Source organism: Pseudomyrmex gracilis, unplaced genomic scaffold (genome assembly GCF_002006095.1).
Source record: "Pseudomyrmex gracilis isolate BER0280 unplaced genomic scaffold, ASM200609v1 scaffold_2, whole genome shotgun sequence".
Taxonomy (NCBI): Eukaryota; Metazoa; Arthropoda; class Insecta; order Hymenoptera; family Formicidae; genus Pseudomyrmex; species Pseudomyrmex gracilis.
The window spans coordinates 1591390-1616877 of NW_018020586.1; the positions used below are offsets into that span (position 1 = coordinate 1591390).

Below are 25488 nucleotides of genomic sequence, written 5' to 3' on the forward strand. Positions count from 1 at the left end.
TTTTACGCATTTAACTTTGTAATAGTAATGTATACCATAATATATATCTTTCTTATGACAAAAATGTTTGAAAAATATTTTTATTAATTAAATTTTTATTTGTTGTTACTTATTATAAATATAAACAACAAATGTTTTCGCCACAAATAAATTTCTCTTCTTTGACTGTTATCGTTTTGTTATATCGCAACACACAATATACGGATTTGAATGTGGTCATAAGCTACAACTGGAAAACCGTGGTAAACCGCAACTAATTAGAATTTTGATTAAACAGAGACCCAATTCAACAACCGGAAGGAAAGACGTGTGATTAGCGGACGGTTGTCGGTCATTCGTTTTTTTTTATCTTAATTATTAAAATCTGAATTCTCTGCATTTAATGATATAAAAGTTATTATTCACTCAAAAAATATTCATATATCAAACATTCTTTATAAAGAAAAAAGATCTAAAAGTATATGACAAAATGTTAATTATAAATTATTAATTATAAATGTGTAATTTTTTTGGAATATGCCTATTGTTTATTACTTTCCTGTCACATACATAAATATAAAATAAAATCGCCGGCGAGTATAACAAAAGGTGTATAAAATATTCACGAGTATACGCGTTACTTTTAAACTTAAACGATAAATGTATCCTTGGTACTCAAACCTGAGAAAAAAATCGAAATGAATATAAAGAGAGAGAAAGAATAAACGAATAATAAGATTAATTACAAAATACTTTATCAAACCTTTTAATTGTAGTTTACTTATCAATAATTTTTGAAACATTCTTAATTTGATACACTGCATCTATTATATTGAAGAAAAAGATAAGACAAAGAGAGCACAAACGTTGGCATTTGCGCTTTTCAGGAAACTTCGTATTTTATCACTCTCATACGTATTTGTCCGCGTGTGCATGATAATAAATAATGTAATTTATTACGTATAGAAAATTTTGTTTTTTGCAACGGCAATTGTGTTTTGTAAATATCTCCCCTTTCCAATATCTTAATTTGCGTGTAATCTAAGTATATCGTTTTGTGCGAACAATAATAAATATATGTAATAATTTTCGAAATCATATTAGGTAAATTCATATATTTCTTGAAGCCAATTTTCAATTTTTTATAACAGTAAAAATGACTATGAGTAATACTACTAGCAATTATGTCTTGCTTACAATCAGCGAGTATCCTTCAGCAAAGATACTTTGCGTCATAATTATCTGCTTACGTTGAAATACACATTAATCTTATACGGTCTAATGTTTAATCATTAATATTACAATTCAGTCGTGGTTTGATACATACAAGATTTAGTATGTAAGTTTAACGAGAACTTTTTATTAATGTCTTATATTTTGCCGTGATTATCTTATTGATTGTTTCTGAGTTATAATTGCAATGAATAATCAGAATCGATTAAAACCAGAGTTTATATTTACTTTATCACACACATACAGAGTGCGGTAAGACAGATGATACAAAAGGAATAATTGTTTGAGCATAAATAAGAAAAGACTGAATAAAAAATTTTTTCGTGTGAGGCTTAGTTTTCAAGAAAAACAATTTTGGGAAATTGAAAAATTGATGTATTTGTCAAAAAGCAAATATATCAAGTTTCTTTTAATATGATATTTTCTTTTTTAATGTATTAGTAATTGTAATTTTAATCAATGTATATTAATACAAAAAATGATTTTTCCGAAAACTAAGTCTCGCATGAAAAAAAGTCATCTCGCTCTCGGTTGTACCTACTGTTGTGTTGCACTTTGTGTGTAAAATTATAATTGCAAATATGTAATACATAATTACATATTTATCTTTTAATTTATATGTATATATACTTGTTTGTATTTGCAATTTTTTTATATATTTACTTTTATTACATATATTATTGTATATAATGACATATGTACACACGTGTGTATCTCTTAGTCACAATTTTTATTTTAAAATTATGAAAAAGATTTATGTGTGTGCGCACATTATATAATCTATATATAAATTGAAACACGAAAATTTGCATTTTTGATCGCATGATTGAACGATTGGCGTTTGTTTAATTTATATCGGCGTGAAGAGAGGAAAAAACCGCTAGGGATTTTCCAAGATTGCTGAAGATTGCTAAATATAAAGACTACTCTCGAATGAATTGCATATTTATATTAACGTTGTATTACGAGATCGAATTAATAAGTTAATAAACCTCGTGAGTTTTATTTACTATTGAAACATCAAAAAGCGTTAGAAAAGTCAGCGTTTTGACGCTCGAAGAGACTATTTCGGAAGTCAAAGAAAGTAAAAACAGAAAAAATATTTGGAGACGAGACTAAACAAGAAAAATCGGACGTAGGAATGTCGAGCACACAAATTGAACTTGACGGAGGATGACAATGAGAAAAGTACAGATACTGAAAAAGAGAATGGCATCTATACGGAGGTTGAAGAAAAAATTTCCGGGTGACGTAATCACACCGTTCGAAAATATTAATTAAGCAGGAGCTGTTTAATGTCGACGAAAATGCCAATCAAGATTCAAAACTCATACAAAAATATCAAAGAGGAACCAAATACGTATATATGTTACGTATTATTTTGAATCAGCCTCCTAATTTTACGAGTAAAAACTTTTTAATTTATAAGTTTTTAATTTATATCGATGAGATCTCAAGGAAATCGCGATCGATACGACATGCAGCAGAGAGTTCCATAAATGGAAATGTGGAATTAGAAATCGACACTGACGCTCGATCATCGACTTAAAATCAACATCACAAAGCCGCTGAGATCTAAGACACACAGAACCAAATATAAAGTATATTTAATTTAGATAAAAAATATCAAGTTCAATCACACATTTGTTGTTATATTTGAATCAATCAATGTGTAAGGTCGTAGTTCTCGGCGGAACGGGAGGTGCAGGCGGTTTCTTTGGTATGGCTCCGATAACCTTGACAGTATCACGATCCGTGGCAATGGCAAGGTTTACGTATTCTGGAATTCTGGTCTCACTTTCAGTGACCTCCTTTGCAGTTTGCGTAATCACGTTGACGGTCACATCAGCCGTCGTGTTTTCCCGTTCGTATTTCATCTCGACGGTCTCTTGACCTGCAGAATCAACCTTGTCGACCGCAGGTGGCGAGAGCGATGGCATCGGCGCCACCGTAATATCGGAACGCGCGATGTCGTTGATATTATTATTCTCGCGCTCCTTCGCGGTCTCTTCCCGATTTGCCGATGTCGGCTCTGTACTCGCGCAATCGGGGATACACATGCCCGGTGATACGAGCGAAGCGAAATTGGACGTCGACGGATCGATATTCACGTAACTGTTGTCGACTCCAGTTTGTTTCGTCGCCTGTGTTTCCTTCTGATGCACATCCACTGTAACGTTCTGAATGCAGTCGAGAAATCTTGGCGGTTCGCATGGTGAGATCGGTGTGTTCGGTTCCCTCAGAGATCCATCCGCTTTGAACACTGCAATAATTGTGGATTGCTTATTTCTAACATTTGCGACAGTTTTCTACAATAAAGAATTGTTTTTGTTATTTTCAAAACGACTCTAAAAAATGACCTCCAAGGTTTCAGATGTCTTTGATAATTTGAGAGAGTCAACATCATCGTGTGAACAAATGTTTTTTTTGGATAACTTAAGTTAATTACAATGGATAGGTAATCTCGAAGGTGGAAACGCGATGTAATACTCGTCGTTGACCCTGGACGGTGATTGAGTGATTTGCCGGAGATCAAGATCGCGTGCGAGGGAGGCACTCGGTGACGGGGAATACCCGGATGCCGGTGAATATCGTCCTGTGAACGGCTTCGGTGCAGGTGGTATCTCGTAAGATGTTATGCCAGTCTTCTCGTCCCTGACATTTTGCATCTAAAAATGATTTTATCTCGATAAAAAGATAACTTTGTTTACTGTTACATGCAAACTTTCTCATTTGTTAGTTTTAATATAAAATTATTCTTGTAATTTGTTTTCGTAAGTATTATCGTACAAACCCTTCTGTCTTCAGAATCTGAATGAGTGCCACTGTCACCCAAACTGGCACCACTACAGCCGCTGACAGTGCTCATTCTTCCAGATGAGGACGAGCCTGAAACATTTCGTAAAATCATATTTGACCAACTTGCATATTACAGTAGTTTTTTAAATTAAAAAATATTGTTTTTCAAATTCTCTTATTTCGAGATGCTTTTAAAAATATCTTGCGTATCGTTAACAATTATCGTGCTAGAGATTTTATTCTTACTGGATATACTACGAAGACTTAAACTGCTAACAGGCCGACGGTCACTTATGCCACTGTTAATATTTTCGGATTTGCCCGAAGAGTCGGCAACAGCGGACTCTTTCGTATCTGCATAACAAAAAAAGTCAGAAAGTCACAATTAGTTTTCGCTTAATTAAGAGACAAGAAACAAGAATTTTCGAAAAATATCAATCAATACGCTTGCCTTTCTTTCCTTTCGAAAAGAACTTTCGTATTTTATCAAAGGGCGTCACAGTCTTTATGTCTTCCTTCATCTTCTTTTGTATTCTGTCGTACTCCTCTCTCATTGCCATAAGTTGCCGTTGCTTGTCTTTGAAGCTTTGCTGCACGTCGTTTCGTTTCTGCCAGTTCTCGACGAGTCTCTCCACTTCCGATATCGTAAAGACGTTGTTTTTGAAGTCGTTTATGATCTCGAGAAGCTCGTCCTGCGGACCTGATGACGGTTCTTTCGACTTGGTGCTGCTGTTAGACGACGTTCTGCTGTACGGAAGATTCTGACAGACTTTCTGACCGCTATCCTCTCGCATTCCCGTTGAATTCGAATGATGACACTCCTGTCGAGTGCCTTGTGTAGGCGTTCCCGTCCGAGACGGCGGTGGATTCGTCGTGGTCGGCGTTTTCACACCTTTAAAGATGATGATACTCCTCGTCAAAATTTTATTATTAATTTTTACTTTAAATAAAAAATATGTTTGTTCCAGAAGAATATTGAACAATTATATTACGATAAATATAATTTGCATAGCGAAGAGAATTTAATGATATGATATATAAATTGTATAATATTACAATATATATAAATAATTAGGAATTTATAATTTTCATATAAATTATATGATTGTTATTTTATACAATTATGAATTCATTATAATAACATGTTTAAAATATAAAAGATCGTAAAAACACACGGAATACGCTACCGACGGGATGCATTCTCATATATCCCTGAAGTGACAGATCCAGTCCGTTCGGAGCGATTCCAAATGTAGGTGTGGACGGCAACATTACTGGCTTAGGTGTCGGCACAATTGAGTAATTCGCGGCTAAAGGATTGCTCGTGGCGTTTGTCGTTTGGAAAGTTGAGATCAAAGATGTTACCGGTCTTGCGGCTGGTGGCACCGAGTAAGCTTCGCTCAAAGGTCTCGGTCGACAATAGTCCTCTTTCTCGTTGCCGGTTTCGCTCGCGACCGTTGACGAGAGATCGTTAGTCGAATCTGTTGTCAAAATATATTCAAATGTCTCATGTTTTATATTTTATCTCAAGAAAGACCAAATTGTTTCAATTATTTGAATATAAAAAAAATTCCGACACAGAATTCGTGAAAAGTTTCTCAATTGTGTTTTCAATACCTGATGATCGATTTGTCGTCTGGCTCATGACTTTGAGGTAGCTGTACATGTTGGTGAATTCGTTCATTTGCTGTTTCGTTCACCGGTATCCAAAATCACACCCGAAACATGCAATACAGTCAATAAAGTCAATATATCGGTTAATTCATCAAACCGCTCGAGTTATCGATTCGAATGAGTGACATGCAAATTCGCGCAAATTTTCTTCTCGAGAATTAGCCTAATTTGTGATAAGCGAGAAAAGTTCTGAAAGTAGAACACACTTAAAAAAAGCGAAAACGACGATTTTATTAAAAAAAAAAAAAAAAATGCGTACTAAATTCAAACTTGTTAATTTTTTTTTCGCATAGTCTTCAACCGACATTTATTCAGAAAAATCAATTATTGAAAAGAAATTATATAAGAAATATAAGTGAATTTTTATACATATATATAAAAGGTTTTCCTTCTCTTCTTTTTAAGTGTGTGTCTTACAAACTTTTCTTCTAAAGTAAGTTCGCGCAAAGAATGGGCGGTCAGGTCTTGAGGAAAACGATGAATAAAATATCGCGGAAGTACCGATTGTGTTCGACTATTTGCGGACGTCGGTCTAAAGGCGAGGTTTTTGTACCATGTAGCCCCGCAGCTGATGAGCCAGTTTTGTGTGTCCAGCTTGTTCAGCAAACTCTGCAGGTGTCAACTCAGAGACGTTCCTCAAGTCGCACGCTAGCTCGCTACCCGGACATTCCAGTAATTGCCATGCCAGTCTCTCCAGACCAAACCGCGCGGCAAAATGTAGCAATGTCGGATATTCTTCTGGACCTAAAAACCAAGCTTCAAGATTCGAATCGATTCCTCAGAGAAATCACAAGTAGAAAATGCCAATTTGATTCTTTTATTCAAAAAATGACTCTGAACACCGATCGGACGGATTACTTACTTGAATAATTTTTCTGAGCTGGCACCATTCCGCTTGGAGTAGATAGAAGATTAAAGTGAGGAGGAACGTTCTTCTGAAACGCGTGAAACATCCAATTGTCCAATTGTTCGCGATCCGTTGAACTGAAGCCAAAAGTCTGCGACAAATAAAGAAAATGCAATAGTATCTGTTTCGTTATGTGGATTTCAAATTAAATCCGGAATTAAATTAATCTGTTGCGAGAGATCTTTGAATTAAATTACCTGACACATAAACTCGAGAGGATTGTCATGCGCTCTCAGAATCTGATCTAGTTCTCTTAACCGACTCTCGCACTTTACTTGTCTGACACCAAGCGAACATCCGTTTTTAGATATCTTTATGCCAACCAACATCGAAACCTCGAGACATCTTTCCGGTATCGAGAATTGTAGCGCGTATGGATTTCTTCTTTTCACATTTTTTATGTCGATCGCGTCACCGCAACGATCAACGACTACGGAGACATTATCTTTCGGAGTTAAGGGATCGTTCAGCAAAACGATTATTCTGTTTTGTCCCTATAAACAAAAATTATCGTTTGCTCGAGAAAAAACTCTTCTTCTGAGAAAAACAAAGTTTTACAAAAGTGTTTTTAAATTTGTCGGAGCGATCGGTACTAGCGATCGAAGGTGTTGCCGGTAGTGGTTTGCGAATAACGTAAAACCACTACAGTGCTTATTGATTAAAAGATGTTTTGCAATTATTATAACTTCAAAGTTTTTTAAATATTCAAGTTCTAACTAATTTCTCTCATAATTAGAATTTCCACAAAAAGTAGTTTAAAGAGAAAGCTTTTCTATACAAAGATACAATTACTTACTAGCTTGACTTTCTTGGGATGCACGGAGAACGCAACTTTGTCGCTTTTAAGTGCTGGTGGTGGCGTAGCGCCCAAAATGGCAACCGCCGCGCCCAGCAATTCGCCCACAAAAGTCTCGTCCTGATCCTTCACAAAAAACTTCTTCCACTTGTCGTAAGACACCAGACTAGATCTGAGCGTGTCGTTAATATGACTGTCGTGAACGCCCAGCATCATTGCCAGTACTTTCTCAGCAATCAGATGTTTAGTCAATTGCACGGCATGTTCCAAATTAGCTCGTACGTGTTCCAGTAATACCGGACATACAACGACAATTTGAAGACGAAACGATCGGATCTTGTCCTGCATCTTCGGACCTATCGGCTCCTCGATCGTCACGTGACATACTCTGAAAAAAACGACGAAAAAAATTGTCGGTTAAAGAATTTGTCTGATTTCAAGAATTGTTGATATTTTTCTCGACAACTTAAAATCTAATTTGAAGTTTTTCACAAACTTACTTGAACGGAGGTCGTCCTTGCTGACGACTGATTTGCTCGAAACATGCCGTTAAGTAGTTCACCCACAAGTTCGAAGCTTCGCTCTCTTTGCTGGAAACGAAGAGAATATCATCTTCTGCCTGTTCATCTTTTGACAAGGTCGTTAACGAACGTGATCCTGGAACGTGGTTAAAATAAAAATTGAATATCCATTAATAAGATTGTAGAGTTTAAAAGACTTAGTATGAATATACATATTATACTAATATATACATGATTTTTTATACGCGACTGCTCTCTTTTTAATGTACAAAGAGCTTTCTGTGTACATATGTACGTCACAGGTAACCTTGATTTATCTTGTGGCTCGGAGAATGCATTTAATTTCGTGTGACGCATGTTATGAAACACGCAATGCGACCATAATATATTTGATGGAATAATTGCGCGGATAACGCGGCTATTTCGTGCTACACGCGAAAACAATGATCACAGCACGACGAAATTTAGTTCTGTTAAAATTTTACCGTGAAATCGGTACACAGTGTCGCAACCACTGGCTCGTATCAATCGAATTGATTTTGTGATACTGTTGACACAATACGGTCGCATACAGATACGCTCTTGACAGTCATTTTGTTACAATTAAAAGCTAGCGATTTTATGCAGTACATCATAAATTGTAATATAATATTTGCAATAAAACGTTTTTATATTTTATATGTTAATATTTGGAAAAAAACTTTTGAACATTTTTATTGAGAAACAATTGATCGTAAAACAGCAGAAATATTTCAAAAGTATTACCTCTTTTATATATTTTTTATAGTTTTATTATAAAAATAGTTTTTATAAAAAACTTAAACATTTTTATTAACAAGGAAGTTTTATTATCGCAAGAATTCCTGCTTTTTTGAATGTAAGACGCGCAGTTTCCGGTTTTGGTGCTTCCAGCGTGTTTCAAGTCAAATTTCATTACTCGTGAATCCATTTAAGTTCAAAGTGAATTTCTGATAATAAATTAATTCATGACGTTAATATCATCTTCGATTTCCGGTTTTGGTGCTTCCGGTATGTTTCAAGTCAGATTTCATTACTCGTGAATCCATTAAGGTTTAAAGTAAATTTCGTGCTGGTCACACAGCCTACGTAAAACTGATAATAAATTAATTCATGACGTTAATATATCATCCTCTCTCTTTCTTTCTTTCTCTCTCTCTCTCTCTCTCTCTCTCTCTCTCTCTCTCTCTTCCCTTGATGATCTATATTTTTCACACGCGATGTGTATACATTCATAATAATAATACACAAGCATACATTGCAACTCATGCAATATTTACTCATTTAATAATTAATAACAAAATAATGTAATTGTTGTATAATAACAACAAAATTTGACATTAAAAATCAAACAGTTCAAACGTTGTAATATCATTTATTATTACTGTAATCTTCGATTTTTCGAGCACACTTATAATTTTTATTTTTGTCGTTTTATCTTCAAACTGAAACCGAGAGTTAAGTCATTTATAGGTCACATTCGATTGTTTTGTTTTTCAATTTGTTTTTCTCGGCATATGATATTTTGATAACACACCTTAGATTCAAAATACGTCGGGGAACAAAGAGCGAGGAAACTACCTTTGTGTACTTCTGTTCTCACATTGATTTTGATCAAAAGTTAAACTCAAATTCGCACATGAAGTAACAATTTAGTTTCCAATTAAAGTTACATGAACAATTATACTTTCACTTAAAGATAAGATATGTTTTGCTTTTTTATAAGTTTATTTTTTCGTATTTTTTATTTACTTAAAATACGCTACTCCAGAGTAATATTTTTAAAATAATTGTCACAAGAAAGTCATATTTTGTGAACCGTGTTTCGTAAAATGTAACTGTCACTTATTACATCTAACAGACGAGAAACTGCAACGATAATATCACAGGAAATAAAGTCGGTTTGCAACGCACGTGGGTCGTGTGTTGCACTTGAACGATAATAATCGCTGTAAAAAAAAAAGATCAAACGCTCTCGAAGACTTAAATTACTCGTAGACGTGTGATGTTCGTTGATTTTGCAGCACACGTATTTGTGTTCACGTAATAATTCTATTAGTACAAGAACATTGACTTACGAGTTATTGAGGAAAGATCTATGAAAAATGGCCGGTTTCGTCTTTTTGGCCGCGGACTGGCGAAGATATCTTTTATCATTTCTGACTCTTGTAATTGTGTGTGTGTATGTGCTCGAAGAACTCAAAGAAACATTTTGAAAGACGAACAACACATCAAAAACTGCACTTCCGTTTCGTATAAATCGCAAAGTTGTAATTTAACGATTTTAATAAATCGAAATAAAACCACGGAATGTATACTCGTCCAAAATTACGCGATACAATACTTTGGTAACGGATTTCTTCCCCGAGGTAAGATCATTGCCTTTTCGTTCAATCTCGAATGAGGACTAGTCCACAACCAACGCGACTTACGACTGTGTGTTCGAAGACTCCCTCGAGAGGAAATCGTACCGTTTTATTTCGAGGCCCCACCCCGCGCGTATTGTTTTCACGCTCGCAGCTTTGCCGGGTCGAATTAGGCGATGTCCATAATTTTCTGACACGCACGTTGTATATTAAGTTTGTGCGAGTTGTTCATCTCTCCGAATTATTCTTTCCTGCTCCGACTACGTCAAACAATAACGATATTATACAATCGTGGGCCGAATCTGTGACGATAGATTTAATTAGATTCTCATTACGAAACTTCAATCTTTATTTGATTCTTTGCATGTGAGGAAGATTTTTTTACATTAGGTATATCGTACATGTAAAAATTATATATTTTGTTACAACATTAGTGTAAAATAAATAACGCAAGATATTTTTATTTTAAATGTTAATGTAATGAGGTTTTTAGACGAAAAGTTGACAAATAACTGATTTAAAGATGACGCTGCCTCGATATCTCATTTGTATTCGGCCCACGATTGGTTTTGCATTTGATTAACATACCACATATCCTCCTGCATCAGGACGAAAGATGACGTCTTCATAAAGAATTTGTGAAAGATGCAACGCAAAACGCGCGCGCATCAAAAAAAGAAAAACATTTTATAATAGTTTTATCATTATAAATAATAAGGTAAGTAAAAAAAGTGTGTAAAATATTTCTTTGTGTGACAAATCGGAGCGTGTGTACACGTGTAAAAATAATCAATTTTATGTATGCTAATCTTTACGTACACTTTTGTTAATTATACACATTACTTTTTGTAAGAGTGGTATTTTATATTAACTTTCTGTTCAGCAAATATTAAAATCAATTCATTATTACACACCATTTATATATTCCTATTTTATATCATTTATTTCTTTAATTAAGCAATTATTTTTATTGTGATACGTAAAACATAGAGAACATAATGTCAAAAGATAATTACCAAAATATTCGGCGCTCCGTTTGGCATAATAATCCTCAGCCTTTATTTTCATCTTTATTTCCTTATTACGATTTTTCAACACGTGTAAATTCATTCATTTTGTATCACTGCAAAAAAGAACTGCGATTGAACTGAACCATTACTCGACATACAAGACAGATTTGATAATGAAGCACTTTTGACTTCAAAAACCCGCGTAAATTAAAATTGGTCAAACGAGCAACTTTAAAATTCGATGCTTAGATTTGTTTAAAGTTATTTTATATTTATATATTAAAAGTTCTATGTAACTTGAATGTTTTAAAACAAAATTGTGTACTATTTTTTAAAAAACATAGTTTGAGTAATTTTAAAATAAAAATACAATATATATAGTGCAAGGAACATTTTTCTCACGTATGTCGCGTCGAGCAGTAAGCTCGTTTGAACTATGCTCGATACTTTTAATTAATAATGTAAAAGTAATTAATGATAAAAAACTGTAAAAAAGAGAAATTTACACGAGAGAGTGATGAGTATAAAACCGATCTTCAACGTGATGCGCGGCCAAACTGAACAGACATCCGAGCGTTTCTCGAGAATACACCGACCATCGCGATGCTTACGTCCGGCGCAGGCGCGTCGTCAAGACATCAAATTTCTCTCACAAAAAGACTACGATTTTAAGATGCACGTATTAATCTTTTGTGAATTCTTCTTTTTCTTATGACGACATAACTGACGTAAAAACTATTTACGTTCAGTTTATGGAAGAAACGTATTTTCATTATTTTCTGTACAATAATGTACTTTTAAAAGAAAAAAGTGAAAAGAGAAAGATTTATGTTTTGAAGTAAGGAAGATTTATAAATGTGTGGAAGAGATTCGCGCGTGCTGCACAATATCTGTTTTTGATATAGCTTGGAAATACAGAGAATAATATTTCGAACGCTTTTATTATATTTTATTTTAGACACACACACAGTTTTCTAAAAGCCGGGACGTAAAACAGAGACTCCGTTCACACAGATGAATCAAAATTCTTTGCTTGGCGCAACCAGGGCTTTTAAAGAGATCGTTTATCGGCGCTTTTATTTCCGCCGCTCCTTCTAAATCACTTGTCGGTCTAGCAAATAATTCACCAACTACGCGTTGTATATTTTTTTTTATTATAAAACTTGTAATTAAAATTAAATAAATACAAGTAAAAATATTTTCTGTGAGAAACTTTGTTTCTTTAGCTACAGTTATTCTTAAATAGATTTAACGTCAGAGCACACATATAACTCTAAAATTTTCCCCGGCACAACATTAATTAAATCAGAAATACGCGTAATTACACTGTACGGAGTCCCACAGTAATATGCGTACGTCTAGTTATGCATTTGAGATACAGAAATTATACTGCTTCAATTAATCAGATCAGAAGAGAAGACTGAGTCACTCACTTCAAGAGACTGACGAGGGAATAATAACCGTTTTGAAGTCTATGAGAGAGGAGCACTATCTCAAACTCGAGGCTATCTCCGTAGCACTTTGCGTATTATACATATCACACATACACACAAAATATTCCAGACAATACTTCTTCAAAAAATCATTGAGAGAGAGAAAGAGAGAGAGAAGAAAGTGATTCTGTTTAAAATAATTTGTGAAAATTATACTAAAAACATAATTTAAATTAATTACAATAACCACAGACCTGATTTATTATTATTTACACAGAAAATACAAAACCAGAGCCGTTCTTTCTTCTTATTGCAATAAAAACAAATCTGTTGTTCTAAAAAAGAAAACGTAAATTATTACACGGTAATCTCGTACACGTAATCTACTGACTTTATCTACATAAAAATCGAATATCCGGAAATAATAAAATGACGAATGTGAAAACTATTTTTCCGTGGAAAATATGACGTATATCGCGAGAATGTCAATTACGGATACGCGCGAAATCGTCATACGCAAGCTAACGCAGCGCGATGTAACCAATGCATTCGGAGCACACACGCACGCAAACGTACGTATATATATGCTGTTTATAAATTTCTCGGAGGGACTGAAGATGATAAGTTTCTCGGTGGCATTTATAGGTTCCTCGCTTTCTTGGAAATCTCGACTGACAAGAGAATCATTAGCCATTACTGGGAATAATAACCGATAATAAAATGTTCTCGTTGAAAAACGATCTTTGATTTATATACAAATTTGTATAATATATATACAGAAAGATCTTTGATTCTGTCAAATTGTCGGTGGTCTATAAAATTGTTTATCTGAAATCGAGTTTTTCTTTTAATGAGGACAGCGAGAATAGCTTCTATAAGTTACAAGAGATTAAAAATAGGTTGTACAAAATAGTTTTTAAAAGTACATCACACACAAACGTACAATAAAGATTTATTATACTCTTATTTATGTGTAAAAAATTATTATGTATAAAAATTATTATTTATATATAAAAAAATTATATCAAAAACCTTGACATTGAAAGAGTAGATGATAGAAACGATCTCACGCCTCAAGGAAATAATAAATCATTCTTTGTGTTTCTGCTGCATCATTGTTTCGGACCGCGGTGTGGTCTATTGAAAGATAAAATCTCTGTATAAGCTCGGGACGTCCAACGAGACATCTATATCTCGTTCCGACAATCCTTTAAGCAGAATAGAATCGATGCAGGTACTATCGAATCGTGTCTTTCTCAAATCTTATCTGTCCTAATTTCTTTTTCCACGATTGTCGTCCTAAGAAATGTTGCAATGCATATGTTACACGTATAACGCGTTTTAATCTTTAAACCGTTTCTATCATCTTGTCTTCTAGTGATAGAGCGCTCAACTGGAAGAAAAAATGGTGCGTGACCCTTCTTCTATCTAATATTCATTTAAAAGAGGATCTGTTTAGAAGCAATTTCAAAGTCTATCTCTTTTTTTTTCCTTTTTTCTTCGCGGGAGAAATACGAGAAGTTTCTTATATAAGAATATAGACGACTCGAAGATATAACCAGCACGCTGTGAGATATGCACTATATTAAATCTCTCCCTTAGAGCAAATAATATTTTCTTTTTATCTGAACGCGTATCTCATTTTAAGCTTATAAGGATAAAGGGAATAAATATATTCCTTCTTCTCTTTGCTATTTAGTTTTTATCTATATACTTGCAAAAGTATTATATTGTCGTGATGTCGTAACAAAATCGTTCTTTCTCTCTCGCTAATATTTTTCGTTTCTTTTTTACCTTTTTTGAAAACTTTTAATTAAAACTAGAATCGGCGTAATTATCACGTATACGGGAATCGAAAATAGTTAGAGGTCGATTGAAGAGATCGATTAATGAAATGTGCTCCAAATCGGGAGAGAGGCAATGCCAGAACATTTATACACTGGAAATCCACACGTTGGACTCGCTTTATTTGGCACGTCAATTTAGATTCGTGCTCGAAAAGGGATTCGAGAGGCGCGATCGGAGTTGGAACGACCATCAAGTACATAAACGAGCTCTGATTGGTCAATACGCGATGTCCGGTAACTACGATTTATCCAGTCCGAACCAAAAGTCGCGTTTCATCGCGTTACTCTTCGACATATTTCGCTCACTTTATTGATCACATTGATCGTTCGGGAATGAATTAAATTTGTCTCCACGTCGGACCATAGATATTTTGGTATGAATTCTTACAAAATTGAGTTTTGTCTGCAAATAAAAGTATAAAAATAAGATGAATATCGATATTTTTTAATATCGATTAACTTTACTTAGCGACTAATACAGCAAAAATAAAAAATTCTTGTCAGCAATAAATAAAGGTGAGGTTACCTGTACATAATTTTTGCAAGAATTTGAATTTATTTTAACAAATTTTTTTGTTAAAAGTAAGCATTTTTAAACAAGAAGTTATTATTTAAGTACTTTGCTGACGATTTTCTTCATAATATTCGTAAATATTTTACACAACGTATCACACGACGAAAAATATTAACAGTAAAAAGATATAAACAATTAACAGTTGTGGGTTTTTTCAGACAGTTTATACAGTATCTGTTTCTCTTCGGTTTCTGGACAATCTCGGAGAACGTAAACATTTACAGCGAGATCAAATATCGAGAGGGGTAGAAGGATATTCCTTTCCTTCTTCCGGATGTTTCGTCGTTCCCGGAACGACAACGTGCGCGCGCCCGTCCGTTTATGATAATCCGTAGCAAATCCGAACAAAGCAGACACAGTTACATGTCTGAATGTGGAACACGAGTCAGTATGCAAACACTAATTGTGCTGATTGAACGGATTAATTAATGCAATTTCCGAACTCGAAGCTCTCGACGGGATAAAGATATAATGTCCAATAATAATTAACCGCGAGAGAGAAGATGCACAATATGAGATATTACATCAACGTTAAAAATAAAAACAATTAAAAATTAATACAGAAAAGTGCTTGCTCCAATATTTACTTTAATTATTATCGTTTAATTTATTTATCACAAAAATGCAAAGAGAGTTTTATAAAAATATATTAATTTGTTTTTTTTTTTAATAATTCTGTTTGACAGTTGATTTATTTGTCGTATCGTGCCTTGACGTGTGTGACGCCTCCTGGAAACTAACTGTCAACGTTGCGCCGGAAACGCTAGATCTCTCTGTGCCGGAGTTAACACCAGGAAGTACAACCGGTAAATAATATGAGGATAGAATCGAATATGCAGACGGAATGCTTAATCTCGCGGTTACTGACCTCTCGTCTTTCAATAGATTTTATGCGACTCCGCGTCGTTTATCGCTTATAACACATTCATTTTGAGCGAGTATCGCACCGCGCGAATTTATCATTTTAAAGCGTGATATGCGCTTTCGTAGATTCAAGCGCGTCTAAGAGTCTGGTGGATTTTTCAATATTTGTTTAAAATGAATTGCAAAGATAAAATGAAAGAGAGTGTCTTCTTTTACTACTCTCTCTTTTCCTTTCTCTCTCTCTCTCTCTCTCTCTCTCTCTCTCTCTCTTTCTTTTCTCAGACGGCAGGAAAGAATCTATGGCAAAAGGGGAGTGCGCATATTCTTTCGATAAGGTCGTAGAAATGTGCTGGTACAACCGTCTGTGACCTCGTGTCAACATATGGACGGATATTTCCGTTTCGGTGCCGGCGCAGCGACGTGGCTGTGCAACGATTGCAACGGAAGAGACACGTGAAAACACACATTCCCGAAACCAATCTAAACTTCACAAATAACATTTGGATATCTGTTTTTCTCGCGCATCTTTGTTCACGCGTAGCAAAAATAAAGAATATTTTTTTTGTGAAAGAACGAACTCTTCGGAAAATGTGATAACGCGTGTACGTAACACGAGATACTGTATTTTCAAAAATTGCTCGTATCCACAAATTCGTAGGAGTGAATGTAAAAGCACTTTTTAGGAACCGAGTTTGTGACAGAGCTCGAATTTTTTATTATTTTTTTCCTTGCACGAATTCGAAGCTATATGTAATTTATAAACTCGCAAGTGTGTATAGAAATTACTCTTTGACCGGATGTGCTGATTTGACCCGAACTGTTTAAGTTAATTAATTGGGATAACGAAGATAATTCGCTACACACGAGTCAGATCCTTGTCTTACTTATACACATGCGTACGTACTTTTATCACCGGCCTCCCGCAAAGTGGAATTGTTATTTTTTTTTTGTCTGCTTCGTGTATGTGACTATCTACGATTCATTTCCGGCTGTAATTAAAGAGCGACCGGATGCTGGCCGAGGTCATATTTTCGCTGTTAGAGGCATATGTGCCTCGTACACACAGTCTCGCCCGCCCGACTTTCTTAATTAAGAAATCGCTTGGTAGTTCACGTGGAAGCGCGCGCTTTGTGTTCCACATACATACGTAACGCTGTCAATCGAGATATTAAATCTCAGCGACTATAAAGCTTTTAGTGTGTAGAATGTACACACATGTGTGTGAGTGTATGTATGTATATGTGTGTGCACATCTATCTATGTACACAACGTTACAAAAAGTTTATGTACAAAGTAACAATCTTTGACAGAAAGACTTTGATCGCTCAGCTAAAACAAAAATTTGTCACATAGTTTTTAATATATTATTTACATTATATAATATGTAAAATATATATTACGTATATTATATTTTTAGTACATTATATATTTTAAAATATAAGAATATATCAAATATGTTTAAATTTTATTAAAATCAAAGCAAGAAAAACATTTGTTTGCTCTTACTTTGATAATTTCGTCGTTTTTCTCGAGCATTTATCTACTTATCAATTAGTTATTTGCAAAAACACACAAGTCTCGTTAGTTTTGTCACAACCAAAACAATTTTAGATGCATCCTTCGTGATTCTTCGTGTAACAGCTCACGTAACGTCGTAAATTTCGGAGTTTTATGGCGACCGACACACGTTCGGACGTCGGAAAACGACGAAATCGTTTGCCGAATACTAAAGGTTGTGAACTTCCGGAGCGGACTTTATCCAAGCCGCACGTGCGTGTTCATCTGCAAATCGGTCCCGGATTTTATCAGTTCGACGATCGCAAGATCGCCGAATATACTCCTGAGACTGCCAATGCTATTTAGATAGGATTTTTTTATCGACACTTTAGAAATAATGCTCGCAATCCGAATCAAGTGTATCCAGTAAAATTTATAATTAATGACAACCTTTTGTTTTTATCGATGTTTTTGGCCAATAAAAAAAACCGGGAAAAAATAGTTCGTACACCGAAATATAAAATAAAATTAAAATAAAAATTAGCGAGTTGCTTTTACATTAGAAAGATTAATATCTTACAGGCAGAAAATAAAGTGATTAATGGAACCATTTAGTGACAAAAGACATCTTCACAGTTTTCACATAGAAAGGACACTCGATACTCGTTTCGTACAAAAAATGTTTATTGAGCGCGACGCTGCAGCCTACAATTGTCACTTCACAGTGTCGTAATTAAAGCCCGGAGTGACCCAGAAGTGCCATCTGAATAGAAATTGGAGAACAATCAGTGCGATCGAAATTGTGTTGCAGTGGTCTCTGACTTTTATAACTCGACTCGGAACGCGCGCGATGATTCGCGCTTGCAATGCGGGCGTGCGACAGACACACGGGACGTGGGAATGCGAGAGAACTCTTCACTCAAGTGCCTGTTCTCGTCATAGAAATAATCATCATCATCCGCGATGAAAAAAGAATACGCGCGTAACTCGATAAATAACCTCTGTACAAGGTTCCAAAATTATCAGACGCGAGCGACAAAGTTCACTATTCGAATGCGAAAAGTAGTTCGCTCAGTTGATTGCGAGATATATAAATGAATTGCGCAATCGCATAATGAAGAATTATGTAAAAAACTTGAAAAACAAGATCTACGCGAGAGACACACCTTTGTTAGATGAGGTCTTGTGTTTTCTCCGCCTCGCCTTATTGCCGGAAACCTGTCTGCCTTCGTTGCAAGAGGAACTACAGATATCGTCGACCGATACCGGAGCTGCCGCATCCACTTCCAAGTTTCTGGATCCTTGTCGTTCGGAAACGGCGACGTTACTGGACGCGCCTGTTTCTTTTCCGAGATAAGTGCCGATCGAGTGTCTTCTTCGGCAAGAGGAACCGGCCGTGGGAAGACTGAACGAAACATTGTAGTATCTGAAAAAGATTTTCCCGAAAAGAAATTTGACATTTCGCGAATTGTTTTCTTTTCTGTAATTGTTTATAAAAGATTTCCTTTACACGCAAAGGAAAAAATAAGACAGACACGTAAAGCATTTACAGTTTTTTTTAAAAAAAAAATCTTGGATAAATAATAGACTCGGTCTTTATCTACCTCGCATCATTCCCTTCAAAAACTTCATTATCGTCGTCGTCGTCGTTGCTGTCATCGTCGTCACGATCATCTTTGGCGTTGCCTGTCAAACCGCAGTAGACCATGTCGTTGGACAAAAGCTCGCTAGCGGATTTTAGGACCCTTCTACCTCGCCCAGGACGATATCGGTCCTTCTCGGAATGCGAGTGCGACCTACGTCAGGGCAATTTCTTAGCGACTTATTTGAATTATCCTCTCGAATTTATTCAGAAAGCTCACGTGTACCTGTGAGGCAAATACGGCGACGGTGGTGCGATGTCGGACGGCCTCGGGTCGCCCTGTAGGAACTTCTGTGTTTTCTCGTGATCCGTGTTCGCGCTCACGGACCTGAAGAGATTCCGGAAGCTTCGCCTCTTGCCGGAATGAATCGCGCCGTTTCGCGACAACATCGGCATCCGCTCTTCGGTCGGGGTCGACGCGCGACCCTCGTGCTGCAAACTGGACATGGATTCCGGAACGATGACACCACCCTGGGACGGAGCCGCGCCCATCTTGCCGCAAGCTTTCCGCCGAAACAAGGCGGAAAAGCCGTGGCCTCTGACTGACGTCGGGGACGTTATCGTCTTTGTTGTGGTCGACGACGACGACGACGACGCCCCGCCGGATAGCGAGAAGTACGACGGATTATCTGTGAACATACGGATCGAACGGATCCTTCAGTTCGGATTCTCAGGTGAATCTCTTTTTTTTTTCGATTTTCTCTACGAGAAGAGTAAACACGTCCGTGGGCTTTTCGTACGTTTGTTAATAATCGAACACTACTTCGGCAATCGATATCCCGGGAGACGCGCAATCAATCGCGACCGTAACGTTCATCATTAGTTCGTGCAGTTAATCAATCGCGCGCGATTGTTACTAATTGAGAAGAACATTGTTCAATTAAGCAACACTTCTTGGTGTCCCGTCAAATCTTCGTTGACCGCACAGATTTGCAACATCGGCATCGGGGGATTGTTTTTATCTTGTCAAAATTCGCACGTTCTTCTGCGATTATGTTGCTGTTGTCGCGGTTGGAGCGCGAGAGTCACAATCGCAGCTCAACCAGCAGAGGGTTCACCTGTGACTGTGGGAGCTGTGCTTACGTTCATGGGACACCATAATCGAGCCTTACTACGACTATTGGGCTCAACCAATGGGGGGAATACGTCCAAACCGGACGTTACATTGTTCCCCCACCCGATTAACCGAGCAGGAATACGCGGTAGCTGCAGCGGAAATGCGCCACCTCGATTCACAATCTTCGCGCGCCGCTACTCTCGACAGTGAGATGAGCATTTGTTTGGATAAATCCTTATCGGACTTCCTTTTGTTAAACTTTAACTCTCATTTTTATATTAATGGGGTGACATTTTTTATTGAAAATTTCTCGACGTGAAGAAATCATCAGAATTGTCGATTTGCTACGCATATCTCTTTTCTTGAATCAACTGCGTATTTTTATAATTATCTCTAAAAATATATCCAAATAATTTTGTCTGACAAATGTCTGAAACCGATTGTTTTGGTGTTTATTAATCAACATTTCTCATTGCGAGTTGAAAATTGATATTACATTCTGATAACGTCGAGTTTTGCATTATGCAATTCGTGCGTAAAAATTACAAAAAACAAACTACTCCTCATCCGAGAATAAAAATAAAAGAGAGAGAGAGGGGGATGAGGTTCACGCGCGATTATGCGTGAACGACGTGCCCCGCGTGTCGATGACGATCGCGTCGTTGAAATCTGTATGCGATCTCCGCGATCTGTCATTGTGATTGCACCAGGAAAGAATAAAACTTACCGACTGCCATGGCGACCTTCTCCGTATAAAGATGCAGTGGACGAGCGCGAATACCTAGAAACAACATTAATGTTACGAACAATTGTATAAATGTATGTAAATATTTTTATTTGATTTAAAATTGAGTCCGCGCGTCACAAAAAATGCTGTTATATGAATACAGATGTCTGAAAAAACTTTTTAAATTTTTCTGCTTTTCTATGTTTATTTTTATTTTTCTCGCATTTAATTTGCTGAACTGAAGATTAGCGCTGAAATCTCAACTACAAATGTTGTTGCGTCACATACACTATCTCTCTTTCTCTCTCTCCCTTCTTCTCTCTCTCTCTCTCTCTCTCTCTCTCATCTGATTGAGGAAATTATACACGGGAAAGTCTCCGCGAGAGACCGTCGGTGCTTTCATTCATCTCTCTCAAAATACGCATGAATATTATATTTAGCACGGTGAGAGGCGCGCACATGAAGAACACGACCCGTTTACACTTGCATGAAGAAGGGGGTGTAGAACGGAGTAATGGGGGTCGAGCACGAAGGCGACTCATTCACGTGTTATGCACGCGACATTATCACGTTGTCCTCCGCGTGTCTTGCACACATTTGCCACCGTTATCTAAATGATATGATATTTATTCAGTTCATCATCGGAAGAAGAGAGAGAGAGAGAGAGAGAGAGAGAGAGAGAGAGAGAGAGAGATTGCTTCCGCGCAAAAAGATTCTTCATTTTTAGACAAGGGCTATAACAATAAAAGATTGCAAAATAATTTTTATATGAAACGCGTTTTTAAAATCTTTCTGACTTTAATCTCGTGATTTAATCTTTAAATTTATCTGTAATTATTTTATTGACACAATTGTTGAAATTCTAATTTGTAAAATGTATATATTGTTTGTTTATTTTCTTTTGTATATAAAAAGAATTAAATTTTTGACTAAAAACTTTGAGCAAGTTTTAGAACTCGATCTCACACAATTGTTTGTCAACGTTAAAATGACGTTAAAAAACAGGAGCGTCCAAAGACGCGACGTAATTTTCTCCGAGTTATATATACTGGGTTTATATGACAACTTTATTTTCGTCAACCCACGTGGCTGCTCTCTAGATGAGATTAACCGGGAAATCTGTACGTTTCCTCGGAATTCAGTTCGGCGAATACGCGACACCGCGACAATTTTCTGCCCTCGTAGTTGCTGTACAATGATGGCGGTTACTATTTTCGTATACGACCGGGAGAACGTGCTCGGTAGAGACGTGGAGATAAATAGAAGAGGAGAAAGAGAGAAAGAGAAAGAAAGAAAGAAGAGGGTAGAAGAGCCGGGAAAAGGGTGATTGTACTCAAGAAAAGCTGAGCTCGTGTGGTGTGTTGTGTGCTCCGATACGCTCCACCTAAATTAACCAGAGCTACGAAAAATGTGATCACATACGCAATTAATGAAATTGTCAAAACATAGTAATCATCTTGTGTAAAAAGTGAAATAGGTTATTATACTATTTCGTGTAATTAAAAAAAATCAATCTTTACTTTTTAGCAGAATTGAACTTTAATGTATACAAATAAAAAATTCATCAAGCACGACTATCCTATTTACGTCTATTGCTTCTGTTTGTCAATTACATTTTAATTTGTTTCAAATTAATTCCAAGAAATCGCGCGCGACGCTTTGTTGCGCACTTGGTGTGATCACAAATGCGACAAGAGTTTTTGTACGAGCAAGACAATTCTCGAAAAACTGTCGAAACAGTCATCAGTAGTTTTGCGAGATTGAGTTGTGCCGCGTTTAAACGCGGTTTCCCGAACAAATCGCGCATATTCGCGGCTATTAATAGAGGCCTGTTCCTGCGACCGTCGCGGAGGACTGGCCGCAGCGCTTGCCGCATCGCACCCTGCACCTGCGGCAAGCGCACGGGTCCGGGTCTGAAAAAGAAGCCTGTATCCGGCGATGCACGTGCCCCTGTAAATCTCGCACATGTGCGGCACACGCTGTGTCCAGAATGCGGTGCGTTGTTCGCGCCGTGAAGACGCGCCGGCTTGGTGCGAGGCGTGATTGAGAGGATCTTCCCTGGAAAAACGGCTCGACTCTCCCCCCGTCTACTACGAGAACCTACTTCCTACTGTTTTTCGTGTTCGGTACTAATTGTTTCTCAAAAAAAAAAAAAAAAAAAAAAAAACAAGCTTTCGATTTTACTAGCTCTCTTCGCAATCTTCCGAAGAAGAAACGTAGAGATTAATTTGATATCGCGCCTCAAGATTGCATTCTTGATGCTCTCTTTGTCTTTAGAATTAGTTGCGATAAACGAATTACATATGTCTGAATGATAAATAAATTATATTGAGTTGCGTGGAATAAAAATGAAAGAAGTAGCAAAAATAAGGATAGACGCGAAAAACTGTGTTAAGTTCTCAATAAATAATACGTATTTCTTTATATTGTTTGACGAACAATTGAAAATTACTTATTGAAGCGCACGAACACGCGAGAAAGAAGTCGGTTCAGAAAAATGGAGATAAATTCAGTCTTGTAACAAAAGTTTTCAGTACATTAGAAAACAGAATAAATATATATAAATTACGTATGTATAAACTTCTTGATGTCACACTTCTTGAACTCACCTTTATTTCGTCCTTATTATAATATTCTCTGCATTATTCAGGTTTTCTGTCTTCTATAATCCGCTTGAAAGTCTTCAAATTTATATCCAATAGAGAAGTTATCTTTAACTAGCAGCAAACAACACGTTACTTTTCACTCAAACTAAAAACAAATGTGTGTGTAAAGTTATATTATCATTTGTTTATTTATTTCTTCTCTTCCGACTGAAACCCACAAAATGTTCTCAACACAAATATCAGATCTTATCTTATCTGTGTTTACAAATTTCAATAAAAGTTAAAATTTTTGTATTTTTTTATTCTCAGGTGTGATAAACATCGATCTTCGCTCTTATCGTACGTATAAAGATAATGTGGATCTGAAGAATACGACTCGATTGCATTAAAAAAAAAATCATTCCGGAAGTTATAGCGAAATAAGTGACGGATTTCGTAAAAGTGTTTTCTTTCAGACAATGCGATAGTGTCATGAACATCTCATCTAGTGTCTCCATGTATGCTTTATACACAGTCTGCTGCAATTTACTAGTTAAATGACAATCGATCATCTCGCGCGTTGTTACAAAGTTTCTTTTTTTTTACCGATTTTTCCACTCGGTTACGAAGAAAACATAAAGAGTGTGCAGTCTCTTCTTTCTCTTCATACTTTAAAGACACTTCGCGTTTTCGTTCATTTACGTTATACCCATCTCTCGCGAGGGGAAGTTTTACGCGGGATAAAATCACATGGTCTTCTACGAAACTTCCCCGGTCAAATCGCATCAGTGCCGAGGTTTCACGAACTTTGTCAGGGTCATGCTCGGTCAGGAATCGTGCACGGTACGGCGCAACACTTCATGAAGCACTGACAAGCCAAGACCAGGAGAGTCCCATCGGCAGTACTACCATATGATCGCTCGCTCGTTCGCTCGGTTCGCTCGCTCGCTCGCTCGCTCGTCCATTTGCCCCGATGCTCTCCTTCTCTTCTTCAGCTGCCACCACCCACGCATCTGGCAAGTCGTACCGAAGAAACGCCCATGTGTAAGACTCTGTACGAGAAACGTTATTTTGGGACAGACGAGGACGTTCGAGGTTTTGGGACACCGAATATAAAGGCAATACGTCGGTCCGACGTGATGTTTGAGAAGAAACCGTACCAAATGTGCACATTTTTTTTTACCCTTGTCAGAATTTTATCCTTGCCTTCGGAAAATTGATTCCTCCATATATTTTTCTCTTTTCACACGCTTGTTTTACACTTCGGCTACTAGAAACACAGTTCACATAATCTCAAACGAAAGATAAGCACAAGGTTTTGTGTGAAAATTAAGTTTAATTTTTTTAATTGTGACGAAAAAAAAATTGGTAAAAAACGAAAACAATGGCAAAAGAAGTATGAAAAGATTTACTTGTGTTTTTTTTCTAAAACTATTGTAATTATTTTTAGCATTCTAATTAGTATGTATTTACACTTTCAACTTATACGGTCTAAGATTAAATGTTTATAAAAAATACCTGCGTATATATACCGCTCCGTAGGTACAGCTCGAAATGTATTTGCACACCCGAGTGTTTAGCGGCGATTTCTTTAAGAATATAACGCGCGCACGCTTGCGTGTCTGTTACGCATATGCGTGCGGAAGCGGAGCGGAGCATGGATTTCCTGTCCGCGAACACGTGCATATCTTCTCGAGCGGTGAGAGGGTTCGACCCTTTTGACACGTTTCACTCAGCTGTATGTCTTGTAAAACCCTTTGAGCGATTACTATACCGTGAACTTCTGACAGCGAGTGGCCGTTCGACGTAAACTGGGAAAATAAAAAGAAAGTTTTGCCAAATCGCAAATGTTCGGTTTTACATACTGTACAAATACATTGTTTATGGATAAATATTAACAATCGACGACAATATATAGTAGCAATAATTGTTTTGTCATTTTTATTTTTTTTTTCTAAG

General features: G+C 36.5%; 1 protein-coding gene and 1 long non-coding RNA gene across 6 annotated transcripts; one reads left to right on the forward strand and one right to left on the reverse strand.

The window, feature by feature from the left end:
- Positions 1-1957: 1957 nt before the first annotated feature.
- LOC109853451 (phosphoinositide 3-kinase adapter protein 1) lies at positions 1958-24444 on the reverse strand. 5 transcript variants are annotated; one of them, XM_020425610.1, is made up of 18 exons: positions 24136-24444; positions 23554-23661; positions 20945-20998; positions 19387-19789; positions 19123-19314; positions 18685-18944; positions 7889-8045; positions 7389-7776; positions 6790-7086; positions 6548-6683; positions 6239-6429; positions 5629-5698; positions 5187-5492; positions 4463-4903; positions 4258-4365; positions 4007-4101; positions 3662-3881; positions 1958-3475 (listed from the first exon to the last, which is right to left on the reverse strand). In XM_020425610.1, exons 3-18 carry the CDS (start codon positions 20952-20954, stop codon positions 2874-2876), a joined length of 3876 nt encoding a protein of 1291 aa, XP_020281199.1. In that variant the 5' UTR covers positions 20955-20998; positions 23554-23661; positions 24136-24444; the 3' UTR covers positions 1958-2873. The 5 variants fall into 5 exon arrangements, with proteins under 5 accessions (XP_020281199.1, XP_020281191.1, XP_020281206.1 ...); XM_020425602.1 differs by having other exon boundaries at positions 23554-24444; XM_020425617.1 differs by having other exon boundaries at positions 5199-5492; positions 23554-24443.
- Positions 14844-16651, forward strand: LOC109853480. The gene is made up of 4 exons (XR_002250118.1): positions 14844-15099; positions 15316-15541; positions 15844-15963; positions 16304-16651. It is a non-coding gene; the product is annotated as an uncharacterized LOC109853480 (long non-coding RNA).
- Positions 24445-25488: the final 1044 nt, after the last annotated feature.

Excerpts from the sequence above, each read along its gene's own strand:
- LOC109853451 (XM_020425610.1), bottom strand. Across the intron at positions 8,046-18,684 it reads CAAGACCTCATCTAACAAAG|GATCACGTTCGTTAACGACC; the intron begins GTGTGTCTCTCG and ends ACCACGTTCCAG. Across the intron at positions 3,476-3,661 it reads TTCGAGATTACCTATCCATT|TGTTCAAAGCGGATGGATCT; the intron begins GTAATTAACTTA and ends CAATTATTGCAG.